The sequence below is a fragment of the Phymastichus coffea genome, unplaced genomic scaffold (genome assembly GCF_024137745.1).
Source record: "Phymastichus coffea isolate CEN01 unplaced genomic scaffold, Cenicafe_Pcof_1.1 PCOF00016, whole genome shotgun sequence".
Lineage (NCBI taxonomy): Eukaryota > Metazoa > Arthropoda > Insecta > Hymenoptera > Eulophidae > Phymastichus > Phymastichus coffea.
The window spans coordinates 928,660-940,060 of NW_026706827.1; the positions used below are offsets into that span (position 1 = coordinate 928,660).

At 33.5% G+C, this 11,401-nt stretch overlaps 2 protein-coding genes across 4 annotated transcripts; both read right to left on the reverse strand.

The window, feature by feature from the left end:
* Positions 1–1,822: 1,822 nt before the first annotated feature.
* LOC131675163 (uncharacterized) lies at positions 1,823–3,542 on the reverse strand. Of its 2 annotated transcripts, XM_058954034.1 has the most exons (5): positions 3,422–3,542; positions 3,109–3,351; positions 3,008–3,030; positions 2,456–2,722; positions 1,823–2,386 (listed from the first exon to the last, which is right to left on the reverse strand). In XM_058954034.1, the coding sequence occupies exons 1-5, from the start codon at positions 3,453–3,455 to the stop codon at positions 2,201–2,203; spliced, it is 753 nt and encodes a 250-aa protein (XP_058810017.1). In that variant the 5' UTR covers positions 3,456–3,542; the 3' UTR covers positions 1,823–2,200. The 2 variants fall into 2 exon arrangements, with proteins under 2 accessions (XP_058810017.1, XP_058810016.1); XM_058954033.1 differs by having other exon boundaries at positions 1,830–2,386; positions 3,008–3,351.
* A 5,649-nt stretch (positions 3,543–9,191) lies between these two features.
* LOC131675158 (mite allergen Eur m 3-like) lies at positions 9,192–10,876 on the reverse strand. Of its 2 annotated transcripts, XM_058954024.1 has the most exons (5): positions 10,756–10,876; positions 10,443–10,685; positions 10,342–10,364; positions 9,790–10,056; positions 9,192–9,720 (listed from the first exon to the last, which is right to left on the reverse strand). In XM_058954024.1, the coding sequence occupies exons 1-5, from the start codon at positions 10,787–10,789 to the stop codon at positions 9,535–9,537; spliced, it is 753 nt and encodes a 250-aa protein (XP_058810007.1). In that variant the 5' UTR covers positions 10,790–10,876; the 3' UTR covers positions 9,192–9,534. The 2 variants fall into 2 exon arrangements, with proteins under 2 accessions (XP_058810007.1, XP_058810006.1); XM_058954023.1 differs by having other exon boundaries at positions 10,342–10,685.
* Positions 10,877–11,401: the final 525 nt, after the last annotated feature.

Genomic DNA, 11,401 nt, shown 5'->3' on the forward strand with positions numbered 1-11,401 from the left:
CAACATAGTAAAATCTGATATGCGCCGTTGTGGCAAAGAAAAACAAGACATAGAACATATTTTTTGACGTTGTGAATTACTTCATGATCAAAGAATTAAAATGCTTAAGAAAATTAAAAAATACACTAAAATCGTACCAACGTCGGTGGTACCGTTACTCATAAAGTTAAATGTAGATATTATAGATTCCATATCAGATTTTATCCTAGAGATAGGAATAAATATATGATCAACGATTTCCTAGTTCAATTTCTCGATCAGATAATATATATTTTGCATTTCACCTAATATGTATGATCTCTCTAACTTTAATATGTAAGCTAATTATAATCGGAACAAACGAATAAACAATTTTATACTATTTGTTACTTTTGGATACTCCAAATATATTTCAAATGTAAGCGTTATTTAATTATATGCGAAAAGTTTATTGTTGCTTAGCTCGTCAGAACAACTGATATATTAAGATGTTTTATGTACTTGAAAATCTGTAATGTTTGAAATATGTAGTTCAACGCGCTCTCACTGGCGCCACTGTGGTAGTGGTGTGGCTCTATACTGTAAAAGTTTATGTCAATAAAAATACTAATATATATATATAGATGTTTTTGGCAAGCAATACTACTAACTAGATATCGTACAAAGTTTCAGCTCGATTCATAAGTCGTTTTGTTGTGAGCGTTGGTTGAACATAAAGTTATTAGTTTATTTGAAAAATGGAAAAACAGAGTTTCGAGCAGTGATAAAACATTTTCATTTGAAAGGCCTTATACCAAAAGAAATCACAGTTGAGTTGAACGTCATTCATGGCAAGTCTGCCCCTGTGTTTAAGAATGTTTATAACTGGGTAAATGAATTTAAACGCGGCCGTACAACAACAAAGTGACAGAAGATTAAAATTGCGAGAATTAGTTGAGGCCACAGGGGTATCAAAGGGTACAATCATTTCAATTTTGCATGAAAAATTGGGGATGAAAAAAATATCAACAAGATGGGTGCCGCGTTTGCTCACTGTTGAAAACAAACGAACCCGCGTGGTCACCTCTGAGGCTCTTTTGGCACGCATACGTCGTAAACCGGAAGACTTTTGGCGTCGACTCGTAACTGTAGACGAAATATGGGTACACCGCTACACTCCTGAAACCAAAGAACAGTCCAAACAATGGATTACCGCAGGAGAACCAGCCCCAAAGAAGACAAAGACAGTAAAGTCACCTGGCAAGTTTATGGCCACGGTTTTCTGGGATGCGTATGGAATCATCTACATCAACTACTTAAAAAAGGGCCAGACGATCACTGGACAATATTATGCGTCATTATTAGGTGAACTGAAAGAAAAAATCAGAGAAAAACGTCCTCACTTGAACAAAAAAAAATGCCTCTTTCTTCAAGACAAGGCTCGAGTTCACACGTGTGTAGTTTCGATGGCAAAAATTAACGATGTAAAGTTCGAATTAATTGACCATCCACCATATTCGCCTGATTTTGCTTCCAGTGACTTTTTCTTATTTCTTAACCTCAAAAAATGGCTTGCCGGACAACGATTCACGTCGAATGAAGAAGTCATCGCCAAAACAAATGCCTATTTTGAGGGTTTTCAGAAATCATATTTTTCTGCTGGCTTAAAAAAACTGGAAGGCCGTTTAATAAAACGTATCGACCTTCAAAGAGATTATGTTGAAAAATAAAAAACAATTAAATAAGCAAAACTTTTTTTTCCTTCTTTTTGTAAAGACTTATTGCCCCACCCCACCCTCCCTCGTACTACAGTAAAGTATACAGGCCAAGGATTAATAAAGCAATAAAGAAAAGTCGCTGAATAAAGGTTAAATATTGAGTGGGAAGATATAAGTAATATAATATAATATAATATAATATCTATAAGTATTATAGATATTCGAAATTATAGCATGACACTAATTATAGTCGTAACAACAAAGTACGTACATATATTACTTAAAAAATAATTTTCTATAATTGGTATATGTATCTGTCCAGCAAAAATGTTGAACGAAAGTAATAATTATAAAATTGTCTAAGAAAAGTCATTATGAACTAGAAAAAAAGTGAAGTATAAAAGTTGCAATAAAATCCACCTCCAAGCAGTCACCTATTTATTACAATCTAGTTTATTTGCAATATATTATTTAAATTAAAGTTTTAAGGCATTGATAAGAAATATTCAAATAGTACATGATTGTTAATCGGCAAACCATGTTACATTTTGAATAAACTCTCTATAGTAATTGACACTTAAATGAACATTAAATTTATAGTTATTTAAAAACTCGTCAGAGAAATTACCCCATGCTCTATTCGGACATATATCACCTGTGATTCCGATAAGGTGATTGTTTTTATCCAAAAGCGGTCCACCGGTATCACCCTAGAGTGCAGATGTTTATAGTGAAAATCATCATTTACTAGGTGTAAAATAAAATTTGTTCCTACGTACACTGTTTATGAGTATATATGACTCGGCGAATGTAGCTAGATAATTGTTGTTGATTGTAACTTTATCATTCGTTACCAATTTGAATTGATGTTTCCTCTGCTCAGGACTTAAAACTGTTACTTCGCCCTTGAGTAAGATAGACGAGGCTGGTAAAGTACTTGTGACATTCCAGCCAACTATCAATGCCTTCGTTCGATATAGCTGTTGGTCAACCAAATGCGAGAGGGAGACAGGCATCGTAGTTTTTTCACTGATTGTCGATAATAACTAGAAAGCATATTCTTCAATGTTTATATTCCACTATATCTTAGTTGTCATACTACATTACTTGACTAGTTCGGGCAAATAGATTCTCGTCTCCCGTTAGTTTTACGCTCGATCAAAGTGATGATGGAAAGCCAGACGAGTCGAGAATCTACTTCTCCGCAGATGTTATATGGTATATAGGTATCGTATCAAAACACCGTGTGGAAAGAGCCAATTGGAGCGCACGCTGTTCGCCGAGCTTGTGACAAACTCGTACTTTCCACAAGGCATGTTGAAATTTTTTACCTTGACGATTATCACATCGTTCACTAGATACGTTAGAGGTATTCCATTATTTTGAGCCCAGGAGTTATACGTCAACCATGAATAAATATCATAAAGATAACCTTGGCTTGCCCAATTTTTTCCGGCAACGACAACCCTGATTTCAGATAATATTTTGCCTTCAAAACATTCTGCAGCTGATATGACGTGTTTCCGCGTAATAAGTGATCCGGTACAAAAGTGTTGAAAAAGGCCAGACATAGATTTCTCTCTAAATGATACAACGAAAGGGAATTCATTAGGCTCCGCTACGACAACACGGTCACCCATTAGTGGAATAGCTTCAACAAAAGCGAATACTTGAACTGAAATCAAATTAATTTAACAAATTAAAATTTCTTGTATAATAAAGGTAGATGATTAATAGTCTAGTACCAGTTAAGAAAATACACGATGCAAACTGAATCATTGTGAACGTTATCAAATATTCAAACAGTGGTTTGTGATTCTACGTTAAAATCTAATAATTTTATAAAATTCTATGTCGGCTTTTGCGACACTATAACTACGCAAGGAATATATTTTTCGCTTTATAAAGCACAATGAATGTAAAGTATGATTGATCGTAACGTCGTTGATACTCCAATAAAAGTTACGACATAATAATAATATTATCATTTCTTTTACTATAACACTCATTTTCGCATACGCGTCTTTTTTATTGCAAGACAGTTGGTTTTCCAATGGTATTTCTTTCCAGAGACTTTTAATACATAATTGATGAACTATCTGAAATTATTTTGCAAGTTGAGATGAGCTACAGGCTATTCGTCATCCTCTGATGTTTTTCATATCCTTCATCATGTGTCTATTATGATCGGAATTTGCATGACTCTTAATTTTTATTTGTTTAAAAACTCCTCAGAAAACTTTCTAGAGTGTATTTTTGAATGATGTGTTTTTTATGACTCTCAAGAGAGAGTGCATTTTCTCCGACAATAGTTTAGCGCAATATTGTTTGAATCTATGAATTTATTTCTATTAGAATAAATAGGTAGTTTCGTTTATACTTAAGGGAACGATATGGGGAATATCAGTGAATTTTTAGAGTTTTTATAATTACAGTGTAATAACTATTCTAATACAAACGTGTGAGTGTGTGTACGTGTGAAGTCATAACTGTTTTTTCAATCATAAAATACTTGAGAGGAGTAGAATTTTAGGCCCCATAAAGTTAACATTTGTATAACATCGTAATTTTTGGAATACCGAGTGTGCCGTTTTTCAAAAACATTATTTTCGTATCTTTGCACGCGTTATTCTACACTTATGATTTGTTTTTAAAGGTTTATTAAATTAGGAAAATTGTTGAACTTTAGTTTATACTCAAAACGTGAGGAGGAAAATACAACTTTATATTTTTAAGTTTCTCTTACGAACCATATATTGTTATCTTTTCAAGTTAATGTTACGTTTTTTCGATAAAAATATTTGCAAAAGTTGGTGCTATAAACATGCTATTAGTGTTGAGTCATAATCCCTTCAGAAAAATCCATCCTATGTAATGACTTGGACATAGGTTTTAGTAAATAATTCCTATAAGAACTTTATTTTACTCAGTAATGGTCAGAATCGTTTTCCTAAATAACAATTTCATTTCTTTTAAAAACCTAGTAAAAACGTGTACAACGTGTAGAACTTTCATGCATCTATCAAAAGCAAATGAAAATCAATCAATCAGTCAATCAATCAGTCAAACCAATCAATTAAAAACAACTCATATTAGACTACTAGAATCTCCTGAAAGTAGAAAAATTATTTGCAGTAGAGGCCTACAATCGCTCGGTCAGTATGGCGACGGACTCGCACCCCGTAGGCCTGGGTTCGATTCCCAGTCCCTGCTGATTGATACGAGCACCACTGAAAAAAATTTCATGTGCTTTGTTCTCAAATACATTGCAAGCCTCCTTCGCTGATTAACTCTAATGGAGCATAAATAGAGCGACGTTAAACAAAATAAAAACAAAATAAAAAAAAATTATTTGCAGTAATATTTGCGTTGTAACGGAGTGATTGCTCCGTTTCAATCCGATTATTCGTTCGGCGCGCAAGCGTGTCGAGATGCGCGCGGTGATATCGAAATGTTCAAATTTAATAGTTGGAGAGCAGGAGGGGACGGGAGTCAGTGAACCAACTTGCTACTAGTTAGAAATAACAACAGTAAAAATATGATTTGATTCGCATGCGAGTTAGTTTATTTGCCTATTCACTACAATATACTTGTCCCGCGTGTTTATGTTTACGAAGAGCGTCAATAACATGCAGTGTCGGAGCGGCTGTAGCTCTTTGTTCGCGAGTCTATGCATGCACGCTACCGATTTTCATAGAGTACGAGGGATTAATAATTCACTTTCAGGGAGGGATTAATGATTCACAGTCATACAAAAAGTCGCGATATTAAGCTGGCCAGCTACCTTATTAATGGTCGTATGATTAGCGAGAGAAGAGAAGGTTCGTTGCGGTCCCTTGTCGGAAGCAGTTCGCTCGCGGTTTCGCCCTCGATGGCGAAACGCAGCACTCCCACGCACACTCACACACAATAGTAAAGGCACGACAAAAAACACGGCTTTAGTCGATGCCCCTCTCGTACAACTGGCTCACTCCAGCACTTGGAAACTTTTTGCGGCAAAAACTGCTTTTTCTCAGCAACGGCTGGACACTCCTGTGGCTAGTTGCTTAGATTACTAATCCCTGACTGGTTCATTTATATTCGCGCGCGTTTCGTCCCGTCTCGTACCGAGTTCCCTTATTCCGTTTTCCCCAACCAGTAGGTACTGCCCTCGCAGGCAGCCGCTTGGTTGAGGCGATAGCGCTAATAAGACGTTTACCGTCACAACGTATAATAATCAGCGTTTAATCCTTGTTAAGAGCAGACGAGCTTACATTACACTGCTGATGAAAGATTTTATCTGGACAAAGTGCCATCACGCCAGCTGATATGGAAATACAACATGAACCTCAGTACCAATATATCATATAGTGAACTAAAGTATTTTTACGTTTTATATGTAGATGCAGTAATGGTGGTAAATTGTGCTTAAGTTCATCATTTTAATAAATATGAAAATCCAATAAAAAAACAAAAAATAAAATAAAAAATAAGCAAAAATAAAAAGATTATAATTTATTTAAAAAAAATTTGATTTAATAAAATAAATAGACTTGCATACTTTTTAATGATTTGTTGGTTAGAAAAAAGGGTTAATAGAAGTTTTTACTCTCAGAAAAAGATAAAATATTGCTATGTAAAGATAAAATATTGCTTATGATATTATTTTACTAGAGTATTAAAATCGGCAAAGATGGCTCGAGTGCAGCAAGACGACATGATAATGAAAGAAAAACTCTTGAAAGGAAACACTAGATCGTCTATAGGTGATGTAGTTCGTATCCTTAACAATGATCGACAAGTAACAGCTGGTTTGGTACAGATGGGTGTTCCCATCAAAGGAACAAAATCATCTAGCTAAAAACCGAAATACCCAGAAGCTCTTGCTAATCCAAATCTTATTGAGAGGTGGAACAGAAAATCTGCCATGGACGTGAAAGTAGGCAAAAAAAAGAAGGAAAAGAAAAGTCCTTTAGAAGTATCAACAATTTGCCGTCTACTACCTGAAAAATTAGAAAATAATATAGAAGAAGGATTTTCAAATGAAATGAATGAAAATATAAATTTAACAGTGTGTAAACAAACGAACAATGGACTGATGGAAGGAACTACAAAAATAAAAAATAAGTGTATAGCAAATACTTTGACATCTACAATTAATAAAAGAAAAAGAAAAGAAAATCATGTTATCCAGATAAAAAAAAAGAGAACTATTGAAAAAGTAGAAATTGAAGAACGTCAATGCGCTGATACGAGTAGCATGATTGAACTGATAATGCCAAAATTAGGAATACGTAGTCCAGATGACTTGGGAAAAAAATTAATAGATGAAAGAGCAATCGTCCCCATCGATGACTGCATTGAACCAACGCCAGCAGCATCGTATGATGTTATAATTCAAGGTTCGATAGGTATCGAAGAAAATCAACAAAGCTCGGGGATGAAAGAAAATCATATAGAAGGACAACCAGAAATTTTAGACATATTTCAAAATAAAGTAATAAAATATATTAATTATTATTTCAATTCCCGGTCTTGCAATATCGCTGACAGTAAATACCAAAGCCAAAAAATTGTTAAATTGAAAGTATGCGAATTGAGAAATATGGAAAACATTTGCATATATTGTTTTTCAAAAATTAGATCTATGCCAATAAAATGTAAACGATGTAATCGTAAAAGTGATATACGATGCTTGAAATACAATGACCTAAATAGTGACGAAGAAGAAGATATACCACTGAACGAGCATTCTAAAAAGAGAAAACTGGAATAAAAAGTAGATGAATGTCATAGATTCGTATGTAGACTTTGCCAACGATATAATAATACGATAGTATTGGATCGAGAGTAATTATATGAAAGTAGTTAAGGAATATGAATATCTTTTAGTACTTTTTCAAATACGAAGCTGCTAAAATATATTATCAGAAAGAAGAAGATAAGCCGATTCTAAATCTTATAAAACCAAAATTTAATAAACAAAAAATTTTCTTTTATAATTCACTATGATTACAGTAAAATAATGTCTAAATAGAGACACTGTAGTAAATATACTATTGTTATAAATCACTTTAGCTAAAATATTATTTTATACGGGAAATTACTCCGTTAAATATAAGCAAGATTTTTTTCCTTTTTCGAAAATACTTTAAATTACCACAAATCCTATGTGTTTAAATTTAAACGTTTTAAGTGTGTAATTGTGATGTCACCAATAAGAAATACATTGTCACTGAATTTAAACGTTTAGAATTATTTAAAATTGAGGATAATGTATTTCTTATGGGTGACGTCATATCAAACATTTAAATTTAAACACATTGGTTTACCGTTAATGAGAGTCCTCGGACCTCTCCGGAAAATTTGGTAGCGGTGACGGCGTGCGAGAATAGTCGAGAGGGCTCATCTTATCTGAACGCTTGACAGTTCAATATCACCAAGTAAACAGGCAAGTCGTTCTTCCTCTATTAAGGTTACACGCGTTTATGAACATAGACTTGTGATATTTTGTAACTTGCGAATTTGTTTACAGCGTTGCATCTAACTTTCTCATTTTCACGGCATTTTAGTGTTAATTCCTATTATTATTTACTATAATTTGCGGCTTTTTTCTCCAATATAACAAGTTTTATTATATCTGCGTATTAATCATTTGATTGCGTTCATCAATAATTTCAACGACTTGGTGTAATTAAAATAAAATCATTTCATAATTTTTTCTACTCAACCTTACCCTTTACATAACTACATTTCAATATCCACTGGAGAACCAATGTACCAACCGAGAGATATAACAAAGCTTATACTCGTAAATTAACTTCATTTATACCACCTATCAAAAAAACCTTGCGATAAATTAGCCAGGCCAAACAAGGAAAAATGTACAACATTCGCCAATCATTTATGTACAGTATTCAAATCTCGCCAAAAAATAATTACCGAACAAAAAAAAGAAACCTTAGTAGAAGAGTTTGACGTCCAAGACGGCACATTGATCAAATCAATTAAATTAAAGGAATAAAAAAAGTATTACAAATAACTTATAATATTAATTAAAACTAATCCCCGGGACTACATAATATTAGAGGGAAAATGATCAAAAATGCTATTTAGCGGCTCTATGGAAAGTAAAGAAATTTTTTGAATACTTCACTCTGGTAAAGAAACCGATCCGGTGACTTCATTAGTATTTTACCAGTACTTTTAAATATTTATGAGAAGCTAATCCTAGCTAGAATCAATCCAATAATATTGAATAGAAAATGTATCTTAGACCGACAATCCAGTTTAAAGTTCAGTCATTTCAAAATTGAAGAAGTAAATAAAATATTAATTTTTGCGAAAAAATCTATTGAAGATAAACAGTATTTCACTGTCTTATGCCTTTATGTTGTCTAGACGTTTAATAAAGTTTGGCATAAAGGATACCTGCACAAACTCAAGAGACGTTTTCCTAAGCACAAATATGAGCTACTACAATCAAGTATACAGGCCAAGGGTTAATAAAGCAATAAAGAAAGGTCGCTGAATAAATGTTAAATGTTGAGTAGGAAGAGTTGTATTATAGATATTCCAAGTTATAGCATAACACTAATTATAGTGGTAACAACAAAGTTCATACATATATCACTTAAAAAATAATTTTCTATAATTGGTATATGTATCTGTCGAGCAAAAATGTTAAACGAAAGGAATAATTATAAAAACGTCTAAGGAAAGTCATTATGAACCAGAAAAAAAGTGAAGTATAAAAGTTGCAATAAAATCCACCTCCTAGTAGTCACCTATTTATATATTTATCCAGTTTGTTTGCAATATATTATTTGAATTAAAGTTTTAAGGCATTGATAAGAAAAATTCAAATAGTACATGATTGTTAAGGGGTACTCCATGTTACATTACGAATGAACTCTCTATAGTAATTGAAACTTGAATGAACATTAAATTTATAATTATTTAAAAACTCGTCAGAGAAATTACCCCATGCTCTATTCGGACATATACCAACTGTGATTCCAATAAGGTGATTTTTTTTATCCAAAAGCGGTCCACCGACATCACCCTAGAGTGCAGATGTTTTTAGTGAAAATCATCATTTACTAGGTGTAAAATAAAATTTGTTCCTACGTACACTGTTTATGAGTATATATGACTCGGCGAACGTAGCCAGATAATTGTTGTTGATTGTAACTTTTTCATTCGTCACCAATTTAAATTGATGATTCCTCTGCTCAGGACTTAAAACTGTTACTTCGCCCTTGAGTAAGATAGACGAGGCTGGTAAAGTACTTGTGACATTCCAGCCAACTATCAATGCCTTCGTTCGATATAGCTGTTGGTCAACCAAATGCGAGAGGGAGACAGGCATCGTAGTTTTTTCACTGATTGTCGATAATAACTAGAAAGCATATTCTTCAATGTTTATATTCCACTATATCTTAGTTGTCATACTACATTACTTGACTAGTTCGGGCAAATAGATTCTCGTCTCCCGTTAGTTTTACGCTCGATCAAAGTGATGATGGAAAGCCAGACGAGTCGAGAATCTACTTCTCCGCAGATGTTATATGGTATATAGGTATCGTATCAAAACACCGTGTGGAAAGAGCCAATTGGAGCGCACGCTGTTCGCCGAGCTTGCGACAAACTCGTACTTTCCACAAGGCATGTTGAAATTTTTTACCTTGACGATTATCACATCGTTCACTAGATACGTTAGAGGTATTCCATTATTTTGAGCCCAGGAGTTATACGTCAACCATGAATAAATATCATAAAGATAACCTTGGCTTGCCCAATTTTTTCCGGCAACGACAACCCTGATTTCAGATAATATTTTGCCTTCAAAACATTCTGCAGCTGATATGACGTGTTTCCGCGTAATAAGTGATCCGGTACAAAAGTGTTGAAAAAGGCCAGACATAGATTTCTCTCTAAATGATACAACGAAAGGGAATTCATTAGGCTCCGCTACGACAACACGGTCACCCATTAGTGGAATAGCTTCAACAAAAGCGAATACTTGAACTGAAATCAAATTAATTTAACAAATTAAAATTTCTTGTATAATAAAGGTAGATGATTAATAGTCTAGTACCAGTTAAGAAAATACACGATGCAAACTGAATCATTGTGAACGTTATCAAATATTCAAACAGTGGTTTGTGATTCTACGTTAAAATCTAATAATTTTATAAAATTCTATGTCGGCTTTTGCGACACTATAACTACGCAAGGAATATATTTTTCGCTTTATAAAGCACAATGAATGTAAAGTATGATTGATCGTAACGTCGTTGATACTCCAATAAAAGTTACGACATAATAATAATATTATCATTTCTTTTACTATAACACTCATTTTCGCATACGCGTCTTTTTTATTGCAAGACAGTTGGTTTTCCAATGGTATTTCTTTCCAGAGACTTTTAATACATAATTGATGAACTATCTGAAATTATTTTGCAAGTTGAGATGAGCTACAGGCTATTCGTCATCCTCTGATGTTTTTCATATCCTTCATCATGTGTCTATTATGATCGGAATTTGCATGACTCTTAATTTTTATTTGTTTAAAAACTCCTCAGAAAACTTTCTAGAGTGTATTTTTGAATGATGTGTTTTTTATGACTCTCAAGAGAGAGTGCATTTTCTCCGACAATAGTTTAGCGCAATATTGTTTGAATCTATGAATTTATTTCTATTAGAATAAATAGGTAGTTTCGTTTATACTTAAGGGAACG

Excerpts from the sequence above, each read along its gene's own strand:
- LOC131675163 (XM_058954033.1), bottom strand. The coding sequence starts at position 3,455 with ATGATTCAGTTTGCATCGTGTATTTTCTTAACTG. Across the intron at positions 3,352-3,421 it reads ATCGTGTATTTTCTTAACTG|TTCAAGTATTCGCTTTTGTT; the intron begins GTACTAGACTAT and ends ATTTGATTTCAG. Across the intron at positions 2,723-3,007 it reads ACGATGTGATAATCGTCAAG|TTATTATCGACAATCAGTGA; the intron begins GTAAAAAATTTC and ends TATGCTTTCTAG.
- LOC131675158 (XM_058954023.1), bottom strand. The coding sequence starts at position 10,789 with ATGATTCAGTTTGCATCGTGTATTTTCTTAACTG. Across the intron at positions 10,686-10,755 it reads ATCGTGTATTTTCTTAACTG|TTCAAGTATTCGCTTTTGTT; the intron begins GTACTAGACTAT and ends ATTTGATTTCAG. Across the intron at positions 9,721-9,789 it reads CATATATACTCATAAACAGT|GGTGATGTCGGTGGACCGCT; the intron begins GTACGTAGGAAC and ends TCTGCACTCTAG.